Source organism: Cherax quadricarinatus, chromosome 43 (genome assembly GCF_038502225.1).
Source record: "Cherax quadricarinatus isolate ZL_2023a chromosome 43, ASM3850222v1, whole genome shotgun sequence".
NCBI classification, from domain to species: Eukaryota; Metazoa; Arthropoda; class Malacostraca; order Decapoda; family Parastacidae; genus Cherax; species Cherax quadricarinatus.
Window position 1 is genome coordinate 26,431,132 of NC_091334.1, and position 26,611 is coordinate 26,457,742.

At 41.6% G+C, this 26,611-nt stretch overlaps 1 protein-coding gene across 2 annotated transcripts in view; it reads right to left on the minus strand.

Moving 5' to 3' along the window:
* LOC128694096 (nucleosome-remodeling factor subunit NURF301-like) overlaps positions 1-26,611 on the minus strand; it is a 175,104-nt gene that overhangs the window by 145,972 nt on the left and 2,521 nt on the right. For both annotated transcript variants that reach the window (XM_070093764.1, XM_070093765.1), the window contains exons 2-6: positions 9,870-10,110; positions 8,898-9,019; positions 7,505-7,713; positions 6,269-6,351; positions 4,384-4,828 (exon numbers count right to left, since the gene is read on the minus strand). In XM_070093764.1, the coding sequence (XP_069949865.1) occupies positions 4,384-4,828; positions 6,269-6,351; positions 7,505-7,713; positions 8,898-9,019; positions 9,870-10,110 (1,100 nt within the window). The remainder of the gene's footprint in view (positions 1-4,383; positions 4,829-6,268; positions 6,352-7,504; positions 7,714-8,897; positions 9,020-9,869; positions 10,111-26,611) is intronic.

The following is a 26,611-nucleotide window of genomic DNA, read 5'->3' on the forward strand; positions in this document are numbered from 1 at the left end:
CCCGTATATATTAATAAATTTAAGAAGAGAAACTTTTGTTTTTCTTTTTGGGCCACCCTGCCTTAGTGGGATGCAGCCGGTTTGTTGAAAGAAGTAGTAGTTTACTGAGTATAATAGGTAAAGAGAACGGTAGGGTTATTATTGAAAGAATTAGAGGTAAGACAGAGAGCAGGACTGCAGATGAGCTAGGAGGCTTTAGAATGGGTAGGGGATGTGAAGATCAGGTGTTTACATTGAAGCATATACGTATATGTGAACAGCATTTAGATAAAGGTAAGGAAGTTTTCATTGCATTTATGGATTTAGAAAAGGCATATGATAGCATGGATAGGAGAGCAATGTGGCAGATGTTGCAAGCGTATGGAACAGGTAGTAAGTTACTAAATGCTGTAAAGAGTTTTTATGAGGATAGTGAGGCTCAGGTTAGGGTGTGTAGGAGGGAGACTACATCTCAGTAAAAGTAGGTCTTAGACAGGGATGTGTAATGTCACCATGGTTGTTTAACATACTTATAGATGAGGTTGTAAAAGAAGTAAATGCTAGGGCAATGGTGAGAGGGGTGGGATTAAATTATGAGGAATCAAATACAAAATGGGAGTTGACACAGTTACTTTTTGTTGATACTGTGCTTTTGGGGGATTCTAAAGAAAAGTTGCAAAGGTTAGTGGACAAGTTTGGGAGGGTGTGTAAATGTAGAAAGCTGAAAGTGAACATAGATAAGAGTAAGGTGATGAGGGTATCAAATGATTTAGATAAAAGAAAAATTGGATATCACATTGGAGGGAAGGAGTATACAAGAAGTGAATGTTTTCAGATATTTGGGAGTTGACTTGTCAGTGGATGGGTTTATGAAAAATGAGGTTAACCATATAACTGAAGGAAAAAAGGTGAGTGGTGCATTGAGGTATCTGTGAGAACAAAGAATGTTATCCATGGAGGCAAAAAAAGGAATGTACAAGAGTATAGTGGTACCAACACTCTTATATGGGTTGTAAATGCTGCAGCAAGGAGGCAGCTGGAGGCAGTGGAAATGTCTTGTCTAAGGGCAATGTGTGGTGTAAATATTTTGCAGAGAATTCGTAGAGTGGAAATTAGGAGGAAGTGTGGAGTTACTAAAAGTATTAGCCAAAGAGCTGAAGAGGGGCTGTTGAGGTGGTTTGGTCATTCAGAGAGAATGGAACAAAGCAGAATGACTTGGAGAGTGTATAAATCTATTGGGGAAGGTGGAGTAAGGGTCGTCTCCAAAAAGGTTGGAGGGAGGGGGCAAAGGAAGTTTTGTGGGCGAGGGGCTTGGACTTCCAGCAAGTGTGTGTGAGTGTTAGATAGGAGTGAATGGAGACAAATGGTTTTTGGGACCTGACAAGCTGTTGGAGTGTGAGCAGGATAATATTTTGTGAAGGGATTCAGGGAAACTGGTTAGCCAGATTTGAGTCCTGGAAGTGGGAAGTACAATGCCTGCACTTTAAAGGAGGGGTGTTTAGGATATTGGTAGTTTGAAGGGATGCCTAAACTGTCGTATCTGAGCGCCTCTGCAAAGATGGCCGACGTGTTCAAAAAAAAATTCTTACTAGTACAAGTACCATCCGACTTACAACCGAGCTTGGTTCCAACCAACAGGTCGTGAGTCAAAATGGACGTAAGTCAAACCTTATAAAATTGCTGATAGGGATACGTCAAAAATTACATGTTAGTCTTGTAAAGCATGTTTCAGTGTCCCTTCTCTATTACATAAGAACATAAAGGAGGAGCACTAGCAGGCCTGTTGGCCCAAACTGGGCATGTCTTCTCAAATCCATCCATCCATATACATTTGCCCAACCTATTTTTTATGCTACCCAAGTCATAGCTTTTTTTAACCTTTCTTTCTCACATACCAGCTGATTTTTCTACCATATGTATAACTACTACTACTACTACCTCTACTTGTGTGGGCAAAACGTTGTCAATAAAGGATCACATTATACTGCTGCATCTGACCGTGCATCTGGCAGTTCTGCTGCCAGATGCTCCTTTACCTCCTCCCTCCAACCTGATGCTGCCAGATGCTCCTTTACCCCCTCCCTCCAACCTATTCAAGGATAACCCCTACCCCACCTTCCTTTCCCTACAGATTTGTACACTCTCCAAGTCATTGTACTTTAATCCATTCTCTCTAAATGACCAAACTACCTCAACAACCTCTCTTCAGCCCTCTGACTAATACTTTTAGTAACTCCACACCTCCTCCTAATTTCCACACTCCGAATTTTCTGCATAATATTTACACCACACATTGCCCTTAGACAAGACATCTCCACTGCCTCCAACCGCCTCCTCGCTGCAGCATTTGCAACCCAAGCTTCAAACAGATACCTCAACGCACCACTCACCTTTTTTCCTTCATCAATTCTATGGTTAACCTCATCTTTCATAGACCATCCGCTGACAAGTCAACTCCTAAATATCTGAAAACATTCATTTCTTTCATACTCCCTCTCTCCAATGTGATATCCAATTTTTTCTTTATCGCCTCACTTAGCGACATACTCGTTTACCGATGACTCGGACTTACGATGGGCTATCTGACGAGTATGCATACCTAAATAATATATATTAGAGCTGATTTCCTTTATTCTGTTTATTACAATATACAGTACACTACTGTATAAACATTTAAAAATATACCAGAAATGTTATAAAAATGGTGCAAAGGTGACATTAAAACAATATCAAACATGGTTGACACAAACCCACTAGCATTATAGTATGCTCCTCACATAGCAACGAATTCATTTACCGACATGGTCTTAGGAACAGAACCTCATCGTTAAGTGAGGAGACGCTGTATTTATCTAACCTGTTGTATCTGAGCGCCTCTGCAGAGTGATTATGTATGAGTGATGGTAAAAGTGTTGAATGATAATGAAAGTTTTTCTTTCTTTCTTTTTGGGTCACCCTGTCTCAGTGGGAAATGGTCAATGTGTGTTAAAAAAGAAAATTATTATTATTATTACTATTATTAACCCTTTCAGGGTTGGTCCTATTGTATCACAGCTTTGATGCCAGTGTCGGTCCCGCAGTACAACGCCATCAGCTCAGCTCACTCAGAAGCTGCGAGTGATAAATTTGGGATTAGATATGAGAGAATGGGTCTATGTGGTAAGTGTGGTAAGTGTGGTAGGTGTGGTAAGTGTGGTAGGTGTGGTAGGTGTGATAGGTGTGGTAAGTGTGGTAGGTGTGGTAGGTGTGGTAAGCATGGTAGGTGTGGTAAGCATGGTAGGTGTGGTAGGTGTGGTAGGTGTGGTAGGTGTGCACCATATTAAAACATCCTCCAGCACACAGTGCATAATGAGAAAAAAACTACAACCTTGTTGTTGGTTTACAACACCAGCTTTGTGGTGTATTTTTTTGTTTTTTATGATGAAGTCAACTGTGTAGAATAAATGTTTGGGAACAAAGTTGCCTAACTGTTGCCCATGTGTCTTACCTACCATCCTGTTGGTATTGTATACCATTTTGATATTCGTTTTGAGATAGCTTGAAATTAAGCTCAAATTAACAGAAATGTTCGATTTTTGCCAACGTTCAAGAGTAAACAAACCACGTCAACTGGTGGGTCTAATGTGCGTTCACGAATGCACTGATATTATTTATACAATTATTACGCTATTACCTAACAGTAAATCTTCTATTTTTTTTTTATGCGAACATATAATCAAAATGGAATTCATATCTAAAGCCTGGGAATGTAACTAACGAACAGAGGAAATGCTATTTTAGTACCAGGAATGTCTGCATTGTTTATTTTGGACCCTATTTTGAAATTGGCATATTTTGAAATTTGTGTGAAATTGGAAAAAGTACCAATTTCTGATCATTTTACTTGGTAGCTGAAATAGTTGATTGGGCAGTTTCTTGTGCTCAGTCAATAGAATGGAACACACATTAGTGAAATAGCTAAGAATCTGGCCGACTGGAACAATGTAACTGGCCTAAAATAGGACTCAAAGTAAACAAAATTGCCGATGCATAAATATCGCTAACACGGTAAAATTCACAATTGTGTAATTTTCTCAATTTCCCATTAAATTTTGTACTTTCTGTTTTATTACCTTAAGAAAAAGATTCTCTACCATTTCATAAGAAAAAATAACAAAGATCTGTTTTTGTTAAATTCTTGGATGCTGTGGACAAGTCTCAGATCATTGGTCTGGACAGTGAAAGGGTTAACAATGATTTAAAAGGCTTGTATATGACCTGAACAAGGCTTGTTCAAGTCACAAATGATTCGTACAAAACTCACACATCACTGACACGAGACTGGTACAAGACTTGAACTCGACTTGTACAAGACTAGAACAAAACTGGAACAAGACTTGTACAAAACTGGAACAAAGGACTGACCAGTACTCTGCAGTTGTGCCAACTTGCTCTGAGTGATCTTCTGGGCGTCATCCGCCGCCGCTGCTGCAGCCTTCCTGGCGTCGTCCCTGGCGGTGGCATCCACAGGCAGCCGGCGCCTCAAGTCGTCCACGGCGAACTGCTTGGGTATCAAAGTGCCGGTCTTGGTCCTGGTCTTGATGCCACTCTCCGCCACCTCAGTCTTGGCCTCAGCCTCCACCTCCTCCTCCTTCACCTCCACCTCATCCTCTTCCTTCACCTCCAGGCTGGTGTCCGGGGCCGGTCTGGGACCGGTGGTTGAGGTCTTGGACAGCTCCCCGGTGACCGGGTCCAGACTGGACACGTGTCCATCTTCCTTCGTTACGTCATCTTCCTTCTTTAACTTCTCTTCTCCTCCCGCTTCTCCTTCTTCCTCTTTAACCTCACTTTTCACATCTTCCTCTTTTATCTGTTACAAAAAGTTACATAAATTACAACAGTCTACAGTCATGGTCTAACAGTCTACAGTCATGGGCTAACAGTCTACAGTCATGGGCTAACAGTCTACAGTCATGGGCTAACAGTCTACAGTCATGGGCTAACAGTCTACAGTCATGGGTTAACAGTCTACAGTCATGGTCTAACAGTCTACAGTCATGGTTTAACAGTCTACAGTCATGGGCTAACAGTCTACAGTCATGGGCTAACAGTCTACAGTCATGGGCTAACAGTCTACAGTCATGGGCTAACAGTCTACAGTCATGGGCTAACAGTCTACAGTCACGGCTAACAGTCTACAGTCATGGGCTAACAGTCTACAGTCATGGGCTAGCAGTCACAATCTACAACAGGACATGTATTACATTACCTCTTCAATAAGTTGGCCTAACAGTCACAGTGTAAGTTGCAGTCTAACAGTCGCAGTACAACCATCACAGTACAACCGTCACAGTACATCCATCACAGTACAACCGTCACAGTACAACTGTCACAGTGTAACATTCACAGTATAAGTCATAATATAAGTCACAATATAACAGTCACAGTAGAACACAGTATAAGTCACAGTAGAACACAGTATAACAGTCACAGTAGAACACAGTATAACAGTCACAGTAGAACACAGTATAACAGTCACAGTAGAACAGAGTATAACAGTCACAGTAGAACAGAGTATAACAGTCACAATATACCATATTTTGTGGCGTATAAGACTTTTAATTTCAATGGCTGGACATTGGTCATAACAGAAGAGTTACAGCCCACCCCACACCCCAAACTTATAGCTCCCGTCACTGACCTAAAGTTTATATGACGTAGGCTGGTTTCTGGAGATATTTGATGGAAAAAATGCCTCTAATAAGCCGCAAAATACGGTAAGTCACAGTATAACAGTCACGGTGTAACAATCACAATATAAGTCACAGTGTAAGTCATGGTATGTCACAGTAGAACAGTCCCAATATAACAGTCACAGTATGTCACAGTAGAACAGTCCCAATATAACAGTCACAGTATAAGTCATAATATAAGTCACAGTGTAAGTCACAGTATAAGTCACAGCAGAACAGTCACAGTATAAGTCACAATATAACAATCACAGTATAAGTCACGATATAACAGCCACAGTATAAGTCACAATATAACAGTCACAATATAAGTCACAGTGTAAGTCACAGTGTAAGTCACAGTGTAAGTCACAGTATAAGTCACAGCAGAACAGTCACAGTATAAGTCACAATATAATACAGTATAGGTCACAATATAACAGTCACAGTATAATATAACAGACACAGAACAATTCACACTATAATAGTCACAGTATAAGACATAGTATAAGTCACAGTATAAGTCACAGTATAAGTCACATTATAAGTCACAGTATAACAAAAGACAGTCACCACACTACCTCCTCAATAAGCTGATCAATTCCTTCTTGTTCTTTCTTCACTCTTAGTTTCTGGCGCTCTGTCATCCTCTTCTTCACTTCCTCTGAGAGACAGACACACAGATCAAACGTCAAATATTACCACAATTGCAAAAATATAAACTACTACTAAGCCTCCAGTCGTACAATATTACCAGCGTTGCAATTATCAACTACCACCCAGAATTAAGGAGCCACTCAAACGTGCGTTACATTTATAATAAATGTTGGCCTCCCTCCATGTTTAAAATCCTAAAATCTATGTCAGTTAATCTCAAAATTTTGTGTACTTACACTGTTACATTCATAAGGAGCACTAAACCTATATGGATCATAAAACCCACGGGAAAGGGGCAAGTAATACCACTTGAGGAGAGGGAGGCCAGCACCAATACCTCGGATCAAGAGCCCATTGCCAGGAATAAGACCCATCTATTTTTATTAGTTGCAAGGTACAGTAACAACAACAGAGAAGGTATTTGTTACAAGGTACAGTAACAACAACAGAGAGGGTATCTGTTACAAGGTACAGTAACAACAACAGAGAAGGTATTTGTTACAAGGTACAGTAACAACAACAGAGAAGGTATCTGTTACAAGGTACAATAACAACAGAAAAGGTATCTGTTACAAAGTACAGTAACAACAGAGAAGGTATCTGTTACAAGGTACAGTAACAACAACAGAGAAGGTATTTGTTACAAGGTATAATAACAACAACAGAGAAGGTATCTGTTACAAGGTACAGTAACAACAGAAAAGGTATCTGTTACAAGGTACAGTAACAACAGAGAAGGTATTTGTTACAAGGTACAGTAACAACAGAGAAGGTATTTGTTACAAGGTACAGTAACAACAGAGAAGGTATCTGTTACAAGGTACAGTAACAACAGAAAAGGTATCTGTTACAAGGCACAGTAACAACAGAGAAGGTATTTGTTACAAGGTACAGTAACAACAGAGAAGGTATCTGTTACAAGGTACAGTAACAACAGAAAAGGTATCTGTTACAAAGTACAGTAACAACAGAGAAGGTATCTGTTACAAGGTACAGTAACAACAGAGAAGGTATCTGTTACAAGGTACAGTAACAACAGAAAAGGTATCTGTTACAAAGTACAGTAACAACAGAGAAGGTATCTGTTACAAGGTACAGTAACAACAACAACAGAGAAGGTATTTGTTACAAAGAAAAGTAATAACAATTGAGAGACATACCGTCTTGCACCTGGAGGCAGGACTTGCGGCTACCTTGGTTCTCCTCCGTCACCATTTCTGTCAGTGACATGTGGCGCTTCAGCTCAGATATGACATCTTGGAGGGCATGACACAGCTCCTCCTCCAGGTCTGCCGCATCCAGGAGACTCATCACCTCCTCCAGCTGCGCCCGCGTTGAGTAGTACCAGATCTCGCCATCCTCCGATTCTCTGAAGCACAGATGCAACAGTCAGCTGGAGACAATCATGCTGGGAAGTCACAAATGTAAACACATGTATAGGGATTGACAGTTCTTGATCTCGCCAGAAAAATGTTAAACCATCGACTATGATAATTCTTAATCTTCATATATGCCTAACATTGTTAAACATCTTCGTTTAACCTTTTAGCGTTCCAAGACCTGGTCAGGGACCCAATGTGGTTTAGGGGTCCAGAGTCAGGGGTCCAGAGTGAGTCAGGGGTCCAGAATGAGTTAGAGGTCCAGAGTGAGTTAGGGGTCCAGAGTGAGTCAGGGGTCCAGAATGAGTTAGGGGTCCAGAATGAATTAGGGGTCCAGAGTGAGTTAGGAGTCCAGAGTGAGTCAGGGATCCAGAATGAGTTAGGGGTCCAGAATGAGTCAGGGGTCCAGAATGAATCAGGGGTCCAGAATGAGTTAGGGGTCCAGGGTGAGTTAGGGGTCCAGAATGAGTTAGGGGTTCACAGCGAGTCAGGGGTCCAGAATGAGTCAGGGGTCCAGAATGAGTCAGGGGTCCAGAGTGAGTCAGGGTCCAGAATGAGTTAGGGGTCCAGAATGAGTTAGGGGTCCAGAGTGACTCAGGGGTTCAGAGTGAGTCAGGGGTCCAGAGTTAGGGGTCCAGAATGAGCTAGAGGTCCAGAATGAGTTAGGGGTCCAGAGTGAGTTAGAGGTCCAGAATGAGTTAGGGGTCCAGAGTTAGGGGTCCAGAGTTAGGGGTCCAGAGTCAGGGGTCCAGAGTGAGTTAGGGGTCCAGAATGAGTCAGGGGTACAGAATGAGTTAGGGGTCCAGAGTGAGTCAGGGGTCTAGAGTGAGTCAGGGGTCCAGAGTTAGGGGTCCAGAATCAGGGGTCCAGAATAAGTTAGGGGTCCAGAATGAGTTAGGGGTCCAGAGTGAGTCAGGGGTCCAGAGTGAGTCAAGGGTCCAGAGTGAGTTAGGAGTCCAGTGTGAGTTAGGGGTCCAGAATGATTTAGGGGTCACAGCATTAAAAAAAAATTATAGAATAAAAAATCACAATACCACAACTAGAACAAGATACTTGGAGCATTAACTAGTCACACTAGTGACTAGTTAATGATCCATTAACTAGTTACACTAGTGACTAGTTAATGCTCCATTAACTAGTTACACTAGTGACTAGTTAATGGTGTGACACTCACACAAACAATCTGCGGACGAGGAACCAGTATTTCCTGCCATGACGGTCGAAGCCTAGAGGATCTTGTCTGCAGAGTATCCCTGAGGTCTCCATGGGAGATATACAGTCAGTGACACCTTCCACCTGCAACAACAATACACTATGTATGCAACACTTGCAAGGAGACATGTATGCAACACTTGCAACAAGAACACATCATGTACGCAACACTTGCAACAAGAACACATCATGTACGCAACACTTGCAACAAGAACACATCATGTATGCAACACTTGCAACAAGAACACATCATGTAAACAACACTAGCAACAAGAGCACAGTGCGTATGCAACACTCACAAAAAGAACATATCGTGTGTTCAACAAGGACACACTGTATGTGAAACACTCACAATAAAAGCACATCATGTACGCAACACTCACAACACTGATGTTTTGCTAACATTATCATTTACTGCCTCCAGCTATATACAAAACCCTGGCGTTGTGTTCCAGAACAATGACAGTTGTACAAAACTTAAAGTTCATGCAATAATTGTTCCTGAACAATGACAAAAAACTGCACTGTATATAGAGGAGCTTTATATAGAGGAAATTAATAAGAGAAATGACTATATATAGAGAATTTGAAGAGCTTTATAAGAGCTGACTGTACATAGAGGTGTTGTATGAGAACTGACTGTAAAGGAGCTTTATAACAGCTTACTGTATACAGAGGTGTTTTATAAGAGGTGACTGTATACACAGAAACAAGCCACTATATACTTGTCATGATATACCTTTGATGGGTACCAAGTGCTTCACTACTCTCATACCCTGGTATACCCTATACTAAATGATGTATTTAGTATCCCCATAATTAGTTTATACTATGAACTAACATGAAAATATCCATTAAGTATTGAAACAACTTGCAATTATAGGCAGCAAGAAAAATCAGAGCACCAGGTGATATACCACTAGTCGTCAGTTACCTGGTGAGCAGTACACACGCTACATGTCCAGTCCTCCATTTCCCCGGGTATGTCGTGTAGTGGCGGGTCGACGCAGTCCAGGTGGTAGACAGCGGAGCAGGAGTCGCAGCAGAGGAGATCGCCGGTCTTATGGCAGACACGACAGTGGTCGTCGTAGCGCAGTTTACCCTCACTCAACAGATCCTCCCGGACCACCGATGTTTGCAGGAACTGGTCGCAGAGGAACTGTAGAACCTGTAACCTGTCAGGCATAATGAACTATCAGCACATTTAAGTTACTACAGTCATTATCAAGTAACTAGTATCAATTATAATGAACTATCAGCACATTTAAGTTCCTACAGTCATTATCAAGTAACTTGTATCAATTATAATGAACTATCAACACATAAAATTGTTAATACAGTATTGTATTATCCTCTATATAAAACTGTCAATACAGTACGTATTGTATTATCCTCTTTACAAAATTATTAATACAGTACCATATACATATATACAGAACATTAAACTCATACTCAAACTTCTCCTTGATAGCTACAACAGAACACACACACACAACACAAGACACAAAACCCTCTTTAACATCCCTAGTGTTCAACTCAACTTGTGTAAAAACTCATGTGTATAAAAGGTCCTAAGATTTGGAATTCACTGACTGAATCATCAGACAGTTTCCTGTTTGCCCAATCAATTTAGAGCTGTTGTTAAAAATCACCTCATCTCCCTAACGTAACTGAACCAACACCATACTATATCAAACAAAACCAACTCTATATCTGTTCTTCCAGTCTTCCCTCAACTTTGTCCCTGTTCTTCCAGCCTTCCCTCAACTGTGTCACTGTTCTTCCAGTCTTCCCTCAACTGTGTCACTGTTCTTCCAGTCTTCCCTCATGTGTCACTGTTCTTCCAGTCTTCCCTCAACTGTGTCCCTGTTCTTCCAGTCTTCCCTCAACTGTGTCACTGTTCTTCCAGTCTTCCCTCATGTGTCACTGTTCTTCCAGTCTTCCCTCAACTGTGTCCCTGTTCTTCCAGTCTTCCCTCAACTGTGTCACTGTTCTTCCAGTCTTCCCTCATGTGTCACTGTTCTTCCAGTCTTCCCTCAACTGTGTCCCTGTTCTTCCAGTCTTCCCTCAACTGTGTCACTGTTCTTCCAGTCTTCCCTCATGTGTCACTGTTCTTCCAGTCTTCCCTCAACTGTGTCACTGTTCTTCCAGTCTTCCCTCAACTGTGTCACTGATCTTCCAGTCGTCCCTCAACTGTGTCACTGTTCTTCCAGTTTTCCCTCAACTGTGTCACTGTTCTTCCAGTCTTCCCTCAACTGTGTCACTGTTCTTCCAGTCTTCCCTCATGTGTCACTGTTCTTCCAGTCTTCCCTCAACTGTGTCACTGTTCTTCCAGTCTTCCCTCAACTATGTCACTGTTCTTCCAGTCTTCCCTCAACTGTGTCACTGTTCTTCCAGTCTTCCCTCATGTGTCACTGTTCTTCCAGTCTTCCCTCAACTGTGTCCCTGTTCTTCCAGTCTTCCCTCAACTGTGTCACTGTTCTTCCAGTCTTCCCTCATGTGTCACTGTTCTTCCAGTCTTCCCTCAACTGTGTCACTGTTCTTCCAGTCTTCCCTCAACTGTGTCACTGATCTTCCAGTCGTCCCTCAACTGTGTCACTGTTCTTCCAGTTTTCCCTCAACTGTGTCACTGTTCTTCCAGTCTTCCCTCAACTGTGTCACTGTTCTTCCAGTCTTCCCTCATGTGTCACTGTTCTTCCAGTCTTCCCTCAACTGTGTCACTGTTCTTCCAGTCTTCCCTCAACTATGTCACTGTTCTTCCAGTCTTCCCTCAACTGTGTCACTGTTCTTCCAGCTTTCCCTCAACTGTGTCACTGTTCTTCCAGTCTTCCCTCAACTGTGTCACTGTTCTTCCAGTCTTCCTTCAACTGTGTCTGTTCTTCCAGTCATCCTCAAACTCCCACAGAAAATTAATTACCCATCTTGTTCCATTATATTCCTACTGAAACTAATTAACTTCCAGTTCACCATCTCTTTCAACCCTTCCATAAACTGAAGACTGAGTCAGTCTGTAACTGCTTACGAAATCCCACTTAACTGAATCATTTGGAAGCGTTAATACACACCTAAAATTCTACGTATGTTCACTTAACTACCTCTCTCTTTGTACACTCAAAAATTCCTACTTAATAACCCATGTCTAATTGTTTAAGCAGTCTGAAAGCATTAGTATCCGTCTGCCTGAAATACACTGCAAGTTAGTGGCTTTATTTTGTACTTAATATTCTGTTACATGTAAACTAAATTATTGAATACTGAAGAAAAGAAATCGAGAATTTGTAGCATTCTCTCTACACTTACATTCCTGTATTAACCCTTTCAGGGTTTCGGCCGTACTAGTACGGCTTATGCACCAGGGTTTTTGACGTACTAGTATGCTTAAATTCTAGCGCCCTCAAATCTAGTGAGAGAAATCTGGTAGGCCTACATATGAAAGAATGCGTCTATGTGGTCAGTGTGCGCGGTATAAAAAAAATCCTGCAGGACACAGTGCGTAATGAGAAAAAAAAACTTTAACCGTGTTTTTGAATTAAAACAGCGACTTTGCACTGTATTTTTGTATGGTATTTATTGTTGTATTCTAGTTTTAGTGGTCTCATTTCATAGAATGGAAGACATATTACAGAAATTGAGATGATTTTGACTGGCTTTACAAAGAAAAGTACCTTGAAATTGAGCTCAAAGTAGCAGAAATGTTCGATTTTTACCAAAGTTCAAAAGTAAACAAATCATGCCAAGCGTCCAATACATGTCAACTGGTGAGTCTAATATTCTTTCACAAGTGCGCTAATATTATTTATACCATTTCTACACTAATACAGTAGTCTGCATAACAGTAAATCTCCTATTTTTTGTAAGAATAAAAATTGAAAGTGGAAAGCCAAAGAAATATAAGAGGGGCCTGGGGATGTGACTAACGAACAGAGAACTTGTTATTTTAGTGCCAGGAATGTCTTTCTTGTTTATTCTGGACCCTATTCGGAAATTGGCATCTTTTGAAATTTGTGTGAAATTGGCAAAATTGCTAAATTCTGACCACCGTACTGGATAGTTGAAATCGGTAAATGGGTGGTTTCTTGTACTCATTCGATAGAAAAAATGGAGCTCTAGCGAAATAGTTATGATTTTTGTCGACAAGTACACTGGAATTGGCCGAAAATAGGGCTCAAAGTGGGCAAAATCGCCGATGCATAAATATCGTCGAGACCTCTAACTTCGCGAGAGCATAATTCCGTAAGTTTTCCATCAAATTTCATACTTTTGGTGTCATTATGATCGGGAAAAGATTCTCTATATTTTCATACGAAAAAAAAAAATTTTTTTTTTTTTGAAATTTGGCCGACCCTGAGAACAAGTCTCTGAGAGGGCCTGTCAACCCTGAAAGGGTTAATATACAGTTTAATTGCTAAAAAAATACGTTATACTGAATAATTCTCAAATGACTTAATTTAAAATCAGCCTTGAAAGGCTCTGGCTTTAAGTATTTAAAGTCTGGCAGAGCTAAGTTGCAGTGCTAGTGTAAAAAATGCTCTGTGGAGCAACCTGGGGCTTTAATAAGTTTTAAGCTTTGTTTATATCACAGTATAAAGCTCTTCTATATAAATTCCAGTGTCTCAAAGGTATTTCTTATAAAGCTTCACTATATAAAGTCCAGTATATCAAAGGTATCTCTTATAAAGCTCCACTATACTGTATAAAGTTAGGTCTTTTGATCTATCCCAGTTTTATTGGGATGAATCAAAAGACTTCAACCCAGGAGAGGTATAAAGCCACCAACTTTATTACTAAGAAACAAAAATACAGAATATTTAATCTTTATGCAGTACAAGATTACATATTTTACAAGTAATACAGCAATGGTAGCCACAAAATAAAGCCACAGGTATACAGTGCATTACAGGCTAACTAATCTCAAGGCTTAAATGTTACTTAAAATTTACACATTGACTATTAACCCCTAAATTGTGGGACTCACACAACAAAATTTCCTGTGTATGGGGAAATTTCCTTTTAACTGTCATAGAATGAGAGAGAGCATTTTTTGAGTCGAATATGATTGAGTGGAATGTGGTAAAAAGTTGAGATTTTATGGAGTGTCAAAGTCGGTGAAGGAATGACTGCTCGTCACAGCAGTGGTAGCGTAAATGTTCCTGTAATATTTATGTTTAACGATTTGCCGACACCAAATTAATTATTTTTTCATTTTCTAAAATGCTTTTAATGTGTTAACAGTATGTACACTAGTTTCTTATGATATTAATGTGTTTAATGATGTTTTAGCACTTCAAACATGAGGAAAGGCTTAGCCTGACATTATTCCACTTGCAATACATAGTATGGATTAGCATATACAGTGGACCCCCGCCTTACGATATTAATCCGTTCCTGATAGCTCATCGTGAGCCGAAATTATCGTAAGGCGAATTAATTTTCCCCATAAGAAATAATGGAAATCAAATTAATTCGTACAAGACACCCAAAAGTCTGAAAAAAAAAATTACCACATGAAATATTAATTTTAACACATACAAACTTAAGAAGACTTGCACAATTAATACTCTACTAAGAATAGAATACATAACACTTACCTTTATTGAAGATCTGGTGATGATTGATGGGATGGGAGGAGGGGAGTGTGTGGAAGTTGTTATTGTTTAGAAGGGGAATCCCCTTCCATTAGGACTTGAGGTATCAAGTCCTTTTCTGGGGTTACTTCCCTTCTTCTTTTAATGCCACTAGGACCAGCTTGAGAGTCACTGGACCTCTGTCGCACAACAAACCTGTCCATAGACCTCTGTACCTCCCGTTCCTTTAAGATTTGCCTAAAATGGGCCACAACATTGTCATTGTAATAGTCACCAGCACAGCTTGCAATAGCTGTGTTAGGGTGATTTTCATCCATAAAGGTTTGCACTTCAACCCACTTTGCACACATTTCCTTAATCTTTGAACTAGGCACAATGGATTCCATAACTGGTAAAGGCAATATACACACACACATGAACAGGTAACACACACACACACACACACACACACACACACACACACACACACACAAGGGGAGAAACCGACCAATCAAGCTGATTCTCAGGACGGAAACAGTGCGGAACAGGATCCTCCAAGAGAAACCACGACTGAAATACTCGGAAGAGTACAAGAGGGTGTTCCTAGACAGAGACAGAACAAAATCAGAATGACAGCAGCTGAGGGAGAGGACAAAAAAGCGAAAGGAGCTAGGAAAAGAGACAAGGATGGAACCAGCAGAGGTCAGTCAGAGCAGAACAGAACAGCAAGGGCAAGCACACACACAACTATTCTCAGAACCATACAACCTATCACACCATCCCAACACACACTACAGTCCATACCCACAGCCTCCACCCAACACCGAGCTATAGAATCCCACAGTATGCCACCAGGTCTCCCACCCTCACAGGCCCCCCAAACCACAGTGTTGGAAAGGAAACTGAAGGTATGGTACACAAACGCTGATGGAATAACAAATAAGTGGGAGGAGTGGCATGAAAGAGTCAAAGAAGCATCACCGGACATCATAGCTCTCACAGAAACCAAGCTTACAGGCATGATAACAGATGCCATCTTTCCAATGGGATACCAAATCCTGAGGAAAGACAGAGGGAACAGGGGGGGTGGAGGAGTGGCATTGCTGATCAAAAATCGCTGGAATTTTGATGAGCTGGAGAGAGGAGACAGCGGAGAAGAAAGTGATTACATAGCGGGAACGCTTCACTCTGGAGGTCCCAAGGTGGTAACAGCAGTGATGTATAACCCACCGCAGAACAGCAAGAGGCCAAGGCAAGAGTACGACGAGAGCAATAGAGCGATGGTTGACACACTGGCTAGAGTGACCAGAAGAGCTCATGCATGCAGGGCAAAGCTCCTGATCATGGGTGACTTTAACCACAAGGAAATCGATTGGGAGAACTTGGACCCACATGGGGGCCAGGATACATGGAGGCCTAAGATGATGGAGGTGGTACTGGAAAACTTCATGTGCCAACACGTACGGGACACTACAAGAGAGAGAGGAGAGGATGAACCAGCAAGGCTGGACTTAATATCCACCTTGAGTAGTGCAGATATCGAGGACATCACATATGAAAGACCCCTTGGGGCCAGTGACCATGTGGTTCTAAGCTTCGAATACACAGTAGAGCTACAAGTGGAGGGAGAAGCAGGAAGGCCAGGACGAATGAAACCAAACTACAAGAAAGGGGACTACATAGGAATGAGGAACTTCCTGAACGGGGTTCAGTGGGACAGAGAACTGGCAGGGAAGCCAGTTAATGAGATGATGGAATATGTAGCAACAAAATGCAAGGAGGCTGAGGAGAGGTTTGTACCCAAGGGTAACAGGAATAATGAAAAAGCTAGGATGAGCCCATGGTTCACCCAAAGGTGCAGGGAGGCAAAAACCAAGTGTGCTAGGGAATGGAAGAAATATAGAAGGCAAAGGACCCAGGAGAATAAGGAGAGCAGTCGTAGAGCCAGAAACAAATATGCACAGATAAGAAGGGAGGCCCAAAGACAATATGAAAATGACATAGCAGCGAAAGCCAAATCTGACCCGAAACTGTTGTACAGCCACATCAGGAGGAAAACAACAGTCAAGGACCAGGTAATCAGGCTAAGGAAGGAAGGAGGAGAGACAACAAGAAATGACCGTGAAGTATGTGAGGAACTCAACAAGAGATTCAAAGAAGTGTTCACTGAGGAGACAGAAGGGGCTCCAGAAAGACGGAGAGGTGGGGCACACCACCATGTGCTGGACACAGTGCACACAACCGAGGAAGAAGTGAAGAGGCTTCTGAGTGAGCTAGATACCTCAAAGGCAATGGGGCCAGATAACATCTCCCCATGGGTATTGAGAGAGGGAGCAGAGGCGCTATGTGTACCCCTAACAACAATATTCAATACATCTATCGAAACAGGGAGATTGCCTGAGGAATGGAAGACAGCAAATGTAGTCCCAATCTTTAAAAAAGGAGACAGACATGAAGCATTAAACTACAGACCAGTGTCACTGACATGTATAGTATGCAAAATCATGGAGAAGATTATCAGGAGAAGAGTGGTGGAACACCTAGAAAGGAACGATCTCATCAACAGCAGCCAACATGGTTTCAGGGACGGGAAATCCTGTGTCACAAACCTACTGGAGTTCTATGACATGGTGACAGCAGTAAGACAAGAGAGAGAGGGGTGGGTGGATTGCATTTTCTTGGACTGCAAGAAGGCGTTTGACACAGTTCCGCACAAGAGATTGGTGCAAAAACTGGAGGACCAAGCAGGGATAACAGGGAAGGCACTACAATGGATCAGGGAATACTTGACAGGAAGACAGCAGCGAGTCATGGTACGTGGCGAGGTGTCAGAGTGGGCACCTGTGACCAGCGGGGTCCCACAGGGGTCAGTCCTAGGACCAGTGCTGTTTCTGGTATTTGTGAACGACATGACGGAAGGAATAGACTCTGAGGTGTCCCTGTTTGCAGATGACGTGAAGTTGATGAGAAGAATTCACTCGATCGAAGACCAGGCAGAACTACAAAGGGATCTGGACAGGCTGCAGACCTGGTCCAGCAATTGGCTCCTGGAGTTCAATCCCACCAAGTGCAAAGTCATGAAGATTGGGGAAGGGCAAAGAAGACTGCAGACGGAGTACAGTCTAGGGGGCCAGAGACTACAAACCTCACTCAAGGAAAAAGATCTTGGGGTGAGTATAACACCAGGCACATCTCCTGAAGCGCACATCAACCAAATAACTGCTGCAGCATATGGGCGCCTAGCAAACCTCAGAACAGCATTCCGACATCTTAATAAGGAATCATTCAGGACCCTGTACACTGTGTACGTTAGGCCCATATTGGAGTATGCGGCACCAGTTTGGAACCCACACCTAGCCAAGCATGTAAAGAAACTAGAGAAAGTGCAAAGGTTTGCAACAAGACTAGTCCCAGAGCTAAGAGGTATGTCCTACGAGGAGAGGTTAAGGGAAATCAACCTGACGACACTGGAGGACAGGAGAGATAGGGGGGACATGATAACGACATACAAAATACTGAGAGGAATTGACAAGGTGGACAAAGACAGGATGTTCCAGAGATTGGACACAGTAACAAGGGGACACAGTTGGAAGCTGAAGACACAGATGAATCACAGGGATGTTAGGAAGTATTTCTTCAGCCACAGAGTAGTCAGTAAGTGGAATAGTTTGGGAAGTGATGTAGTGGAGGCAGGATCCATACATAGCTTTAAGCAGAGGTATGATAAAGCTCACGGCTCAGGGAGAGTGACCTAGTAGCGATCAGTGAAGAGGCGGGGCCAGGAGCTCGGACTCGACCCCCGCAACCTCAACTAGGTGAGTACAACTAGGTGAGTACACACACACACACACACACACACACACACACACACACACACAAAAAGTCATGGAGAAGATTATCAGGAGGAGAGTGGTCGAACACCTGGAAAGGAACAAGATTATAAATGAAAACCAGCATGGGTTCATGGAAGGCAAATCGTGTATCACAAACCTCCTGGAGTTTTATGACAAGGTAACAGAAGTAAGACACGAGAGAGAGGGGTGGGTAGATTGCGTTTTCCTAGATTGCAGGAAGGCCTTTGACACAGTTCCCCACAAGAGATTAGTGCAGAAGCTGGAGGATCAGGCACATGTAACAGGGAGGGTACTGCAATGGATCAGGGAATACCTGACAGGGAGGCAGCAACGAGTCATGGTACATGAAGAGGTATCACAGTGGGCGCCTGTGACGAACGGGGTCCCACAGGGGTCAGTTCTAGGACCAGTGCTATTTTTGATATATGTGAACGACATGATGGAAGGAATAGACTCTGAAGCGTCCCTATTCGCAGATGATGTGAAGTTGATGAGAAGAATTAAATCAGATGAGGATGAGGCAGGACTGCAACGAGACCTGGACAAGCTGGACATGTGGTCCAGTAACTGGCTTCTCGAATTCAATCCAGCCAAATGCAAAGTCATGAAGATTGGGGAGGGGCAAAGAAGACTGCAGACAGAGTATAGGCTAGGTGGACAAAGACTACAGACCTCGCTCAGGGAGAAAGACCTTGGGGTGACCATAACACCAAGCACATCACCGGAGGCACACATCAACCAAATAACTGCTGCAGCATACGGGCGCCTGGCAAACCTGAGAATAGCATTCCGATACCTTAATAAGGAATCGTTCAAGACACTGTACACTGTGTATGTTAGGCCCATACTGGAGTATGCAGCACCAGTCTGGAACCCAGAGTTAGAGAAAGTTAGAGAAAGTACAAAGGTTTGAAACAAGGCTAGTCCCAGAGCTCAGGGGAATGTCGTACGAGGAAAGGTTGAGGGAAATCGGACTGACGACACTGGAGGACAGAAGGGTCAGGGGAGACATGATAACGACATACAAGATACTGCAGGGAATAGACAAGGTGGGCAGAGATAGGATGTTCCAGAGAGGGGACACAGGGACAAGAGGTCACAACTGGAAGCTGAAGACTCAGACGAGTCACAGGGACACATGGACAGGTCACACACACACACACACACACACACACACACACACACACACACACACACACACACACACACACACACACACACACACACACACACACACAAGTAATATACACATGATTCGTCCAGGACGTGTCCCGACGAATCGCGTGAGGTGAGGCAAAATTTTTGCATTCAAATGTATCGTATGGCAGATTTAACGTAACGCGATGCCGCAAAAAAATCTACCAAGCGACGGCTAGTAACTCGGAAAACTCCTAAGTTGGGGCACTCGTAAGTCAAGGTACCACTGTATTAGTACATAGTATACAGTATACATATACAGTGGACCCCCGGTTAACGATATTTTTTCATTCCAGAAGTATGTTCAGGTGCCAGTACTGACCGAATTTGTTCCCATAAGGAATATTGTGAAGTAGATTAGTCCATTTCAGACCCCCAAACATACACGTACAAACGCACTTACATAAATACACTTACATAATTGGTCGCATTGGGAGGTGATCGTTGAGCGGGGGTCCACTGTATATATATTAGTGAAATAATTGTTTTTCTTCTATTACTGTATTCTTTGGTCTTTTAACACTACAATGTAGGAATATTCACAATATTACAGTTGTTTCAAGGTTAATATCCTTGAAAACATGAAAGTAAGTCACACTGTTTGACTATACAGTGGAACCTCAAAAATCGAATGTATCACATATCGAACGTTTCGAAAATAAGACCATTTTTTCGGACAAACTGTGTCCCTATTATCGAACGCGCCCCTATTTTCGGACCGCCAGGTACGGGACCTGTCCGCTGGCCCGCTCTGTCCGCATCCCTGCGCAGGCGCCATGAGCAGTCTAGCTTTGTTTATGCTTGAGTAAACACTAACCAGTGATCTCATTCACATTTTACGATTATTTAATTGTGTTTAGTGCTTGTGGGGCTGTGAAATAAGCTGCCATGGCCCCAAAGAAACTTGCTAGCGGTACCCCTGTGGTAAAGAAAGTGAGAAACACCATAGATGTAAAGAAGGAAATAATGCAGAAGTATGAGATTGGAGTGAGACTTGTTGAGCTTGCCAGGATGTACAGAGGACTGTGGACAGTTATTTTGTGAGACAGAAACAGATGACTGTGGACAGTTATTTTGAGACAAAGACGACTGTGGAGTTATTTTGTGAGAAACAGACGATTGTGGACAATTATTTTGCGAGACAGAAACAGACAACTGTGGACAGTTATTTTGCGAGACAGAAACAGACGACTGTGGAGTTATTTTGTGAGACAGAAACAGACAACTGTGGAGTTATTTTGTGAGACAAACAGCCGATTGTGAACAGTTATTTTGTGAGAAACAGACGACTGTGGAGTTATTTTGTGAGACAGAAACAGAGGACTGTAGACAGTTATTTTGTGAGACTGGGGTCCAATGACTCTCAAGCTGGTCCTAGTGGCATTAAAATACAGAGAAGGGAAACAACCCCAGAGAGGGCTTTGATACCGGAAGTCCTCATGGAGGGGGATTCTCCTTCCAAACAATAACCCCAACTCCCTCTCTCCTCCTCCCTATCTTCCAGATGCCATCACCAATCTTCAATAAAGGTAAGTAAAAATGTTATTTTATACTACTATACATAATTAAAGACTATAGCATTTGTTGTGTGTATGTAAAACTGTAATTAATCCCTATAAAATGTATCTTTTTTTGTGAATATTTTTGTGTTTCTGGAATGGATTAATTGTATTTCCATTATTTCTTATGGGAAATATTGCTTCGAATTTCAGACTTTTCGAATTTAGAACTAGCTCCTGGAACGGATTAAGTTCGAAATTTGAGGTTCCACTGTATTAGTTTATCCTAGCTCAATTATTTATGGTAGTACATATTTAGGTTGGAGTGACTATCCTGAGTTATATAAACTGTGCATGTCTTCATAACAGTGTGTCTTACACATTACTGTCAAACATTCACTTGTAACAAAAATCTACGATTTTACAATTATTTGAAGGTGTTTTACTCATCCAGTGAAGGAAATAACTCACATTCTTTGACTTTACTGGGTTATACATGGACAATAGTGCCCCCCGTATCCATGGGGATACACGTTCCAAGGCCAACCGTGGATACTCGAAACTGCGGATGGTAGTGTACCCTACATGTTAAGTCATCTTTTGTTTAAGTACAGATGTATGATAAAGTTTAACTGATAAATTCTGCACAACACATGGACATTTAGCGCATTTTCCCTAGTGAGAAGCACCTCACAGCTTCTCTTAGGCTTTGAAGAACTGCCAGCACTTTGTGGTTATTATTAACCCTTAAACTGTCCAAACGTAGATCTACGTTTTTTCAACATTTGAAAGTTATGTAAAAAAAGTAGATCTTCTCTTCTTTTTTTCACGTTTGAAAACGTGTAAAAAAACTTTGATCTATTTTTTTTTTTTTGTTATATTTGAAAATATGTAAAAAACGTAGATCTACTTTTGGAGCACTACGCATGTGAACGTAAATTTGTTTGGACAGTTTAAGGGTTAAGCAAAATTAAGGGTTATTTTTGGGCCATGATAAACTGTGGATAACTGAATCCATCGATACAAGAGTTCTACTGTATACAAAAATTTATACTATGCACAGGAGCTTTATCAGAGAACGTATTTTATAGTTTTATAATAGAGCTGACTATATAGAGGAGCTCTATAACAGAGCTGACTGTATACCTGGAGGGTGTTTTGGGGGTCATGACCAGACCTTGCAGTGGATCAGGCACTGATCAACCAGGCTGTTACTGATGGCTGATGGCTTAACAAGAGAACTGACTGTATATACAGAGGATCTTCGTAAGACAACTGACCATATACAAAGCTTTATAAGAGAACTGACTGTATTTATAGATGCTATAACCAAGTAATGCTGTACTAAACGAGGACAAATATTTAAACAACCATTCTAATAAGAACTGTCGATACTAAACGACTTAGAATGTCAGAATCATTCGGAATGACTGACTCACAATTAGGGATGGGCCAATGCCCAATTTTAGGCAGATACTGGTACATAAAAATTAGCCGAAACCCAGTACCAACTCAGTTTTAAGCTGACATAGATGATGTACCATCAAAACTAGCTGATGCCTGATACTGACAATTTTAGTCCACTACGGATACCATTATAACTAGCGGATGCTTCATACACTCAATTTCAGGCCACTAAAGACACCATCGCAGCTAGCGGATACCCCATGTGCTCAATTTCAGGCCACTAAAGATACAATCACAACTAGCAGATACCCAATAAACTCAATTTTAGGTCACTAAGGATACCAGCAGAACTAGCGGATACTTCATACGCTCAATTTTAGGTCAATAAGGATGCCATCAGAACTAGCGGATACCCCATACGCTCAATTTCAGGTCACTAAAGATACAATCACAACTAGCAGATACCCAATAAACTCAATTTTAGGTCACTAAGGATACCATCACAACTAGTGGATACTTCATGCACTCAATTTTAAGTCACTAAGGATACCATCAGAACTAGCGAATACTTCATATGCTCAATTTTAGGTCACTAAGGATACTAGCAGAACTAGCGGATACTTCATACGCTCAATTTCAGGTCACTAAGGATACCATCACAACTAGCAGATACCTTGTATACTCAATTTTAGGCATTTTCACAAACCATCAAAATCAGGTCTATAATGATACTTTGGTACACCCCAATCACAAATCCGTTTCACTCAAGATAATACTTCAACTTCTTGTCCACGATTACACCGGGAATTTCTCGATCGTTTTTGTCCACTTCCAGTCCATCAATTTTAATTTAAAATTTCAACTTGTCCATGATTAGAACAGGATTTCTTTCTTCAACTTCCCAGCAGGTCTTTCTAAATGTGCTAATAAAGGTAATAAGCTGTACCTTTTGGAAATAGATGATTATTTTTATTTTTATTATTATTATATTATCATTATTAATACTGTTATTATTAATAATGTCATAATTATTTTTACTACTACTACTGAATTATTATACCATTTATTATTATTAATACTAATTGTATTATTAAAATTATGATTATTATTATTAATACTACTATTATTATTATTAACCCTTAAACTGTCCAAACATAGATCTACGTTTGCATGCATAGCGCTCCAAACATTGATCTACGTTCGATTTTACATTGTTTCTTATGTAAAAAAAAAGTTGATCTACGTTTGGAGCGCTACGCGTGCAAACGTAGATCTACGTTTGGACAGTTTAAGGCTTAAATTATTGGTAATCATCGAAGAGTAAACAATTTCAGTTCTTGGTTAACTATAAGGCCAAGAATAGGTACAAATACCAATAATAATAAAAATTGGTACAAATGCCAATAATAATATACAGTGGACCCCCGCATAACGATGGCATCACATAGCGATTTTTCCGCATACCGATTACTTTTATCGCAAAATTTTTGCCGCGCATACCGATTAAAAACCCGCTTACCGATTTTCGTCCGAGACGCGTCCAATGTGCCCTCACATGTGCCGGCCGTCCCATTGTTTACCAGCCAGCCTCCGCGGTAACATCCAAGCATACACTCGGAATATTTCGTATTATTACAGTGTTTTCGGTGCTGTTTCTGGAAAATAAGTGACCATGGGCCCCAAGAAAGCTTCTAGTGCCAACCCTGTGGTAAAAAGGGTGAGAATTAGTATGGAAATTAAGAAAGATTTTGAAGGGTTTGGGGCTAACCCTGAGAAGCCTATGCCAGTTGTGGAATCCATTGTGCCTACTTCAAAGATTAAGGAAATGTGTGCACAGTGGGTTGAACTGCAAACCTTTATAGATGAAAATCACCCTGACACAGCTGTTGCAAGCCGTGCTGGTGACTATTTCAATGACAATGTTATGGCCCATTTTAGGAAAGTCTTGAAGGAACGGGAGGTACAGAGCTCTATGGACAGATTTGTTGTGCGACAGAGGTCCAGTGACTCTCAAGCTGGTCCTAGTGGCATTAAAAGAAGAAGGGAAGTAACCCCAGAAAAGGACTTGCTACCTCAAGTCCTAATGGAAGGGGATTCCCCTTCTAAACAGTAAGAAGATAATGCTCTCCCCTCCTCCCATCCCATCAATCATCACCAGATCTTCAATAAAAGTAAGTGTCATTTAATTGTGCATGCCTTTTTCAGTTTGTGTGTATTAAAATTAACATTTCATGTGGTAAAAAAAAATTTTTTTCATACTTTTGGGCGTCTTGCACGGATTAATTTTATTTCCATTATTTCTTATGGGGAAAATTCATTCGCATAACGATTATTTCGCATAACGATGAGCCCTCTTGCACGGATTAAAATCGTTAACCGGGGGTCCACTGTAATAATTAATATAAAGAGCTACTATCCATAATAATAATTATAATAATGAGAATGTTAATAACGCTAAGTTTCAAGTGGCTGGTGTTACAGTGCGGCCGACTTGTTCTCTAGGGTGGTGAACAAGCGATAATAATGATGTTCATTATGTTGAGATCTGAGCTGTCGTTGTTAGTCTCAGTGACTGGCCTGTTCTCGAGGGTAGTTAAGGGATAGCTACAATCTACTCTAGGGTAGTTAAGGGATAGTTACAATCTACTCCAGGGTAGTTAAGGGATAGCTACAATCTACTCCAGTGTAGTTAAGGGATAGCTACAATCTACTCCAAGGTAGTTAAGGGATAGTTACAATCTACTCCAGGGTAGTTAAGGGAGTTACAATCTACTCCTGGGTAGTTAAGGGATAGTTACAATCTACTCCAAGGTAGTTAAGGGATAGTTACAATCTACTCCAGGGTAGTTAAGGGAGTTACAATCTACTCCTGAGTAGTTAAGGGATAGTTACAATCTGCCCCAGGGTAGTTAAGGGATAGTTACAATCTACTCCACATTAGTTAAGGGATAGTTACAATCTACTCCAGGGTAGTTAAGGGATAGCAACAATCTACTCCAGGTAGTTAAGGGATAGTTACAATCTACTGACCTGTTCTCCAGGGTAGTTAGGGGATAGTTACAATCTACTCCAGGGTAGTTAAGGGATAGTTACAATGTACTCCAGGGTAGTTAAGGGATAGTTACAATCTACCCCAGAGTAGTTAAGGGATAGTTACAATCTACTCCAGGGTAGTTAAGGGATAGTTACAATCTATTGACCTGTTTTCCAGGGTAGTTAAGGGATAGTTACAATCTACTCCAGGATAGCTAAGGGATAGTTACAATCTACTCCAGGGTACCTGGAGTTAACCTGGAGAGGGTTTCAGGGGTCAACGCCCCCGTGGCTCGGTCTGAGACCAGGCCTCACGGTAGATCAGGGTCTGATCAATTAGACTGTTACTACTGGCCGCACGCAACCTGACGTACGAACCACAGCCCGGTTGGTCAGGTACTAACTTTAGGTTCCTATCCTGCCTTTTAAAGACAGCCAGGGGTCTATTGGTAATCACCCTTATGTACGCCGGGAGGCAGTTGAACAGTCTTGGGCCCAGGACGCTTATTGTGTTGTCTCTCAGTGTACTCGTGGCGCCTCTGCTTTTCATCGGGGGAATGTTGCATCTCCTGCCGAGTCTTTTGCTTTCATAGGGAAGAGATAGTTACAACCTACTCCAGGGTAGTTAAGGGATAGTTACAATCTACTCTAGGGTAGTTAAGGGATAGTTACAATCTACTCCAGGGTAGTTAAGGGATAGTTACAACCTACTCCAGGGTAGTTAAGGGATAGTTACAATCTACTCTAGGGTAGTTAAGGGATAGTTACAATCTACTCCAGGGTAGTTAAGTGATAGTTACAATCTACTCCTGGGTAGTTAAGGGATAGTTACAATCTACTCCTGGGTAGTTAAGGGATAGTTACAATCTACTCTAGGGTAGTTAAGGGATAGTTACAATCTACTCCTGGGTAGTTAAGGGATAGTTACAATCTACTCCAGGGTAGTTAAGGGATAGTTACAATCTACTCCAGGGTAGTTAAGGGATAGTTACAATCTACTCCAGGGTAGTTAAGGGATAGTTACAATCTACTCTAGGGTAGTTAAGGGATAGTTACAATCTACTCCAGGGTAGTTAAGGGATAGTTACAATCTACTCCAGGGTAGTTAAGGGATAGTTACAA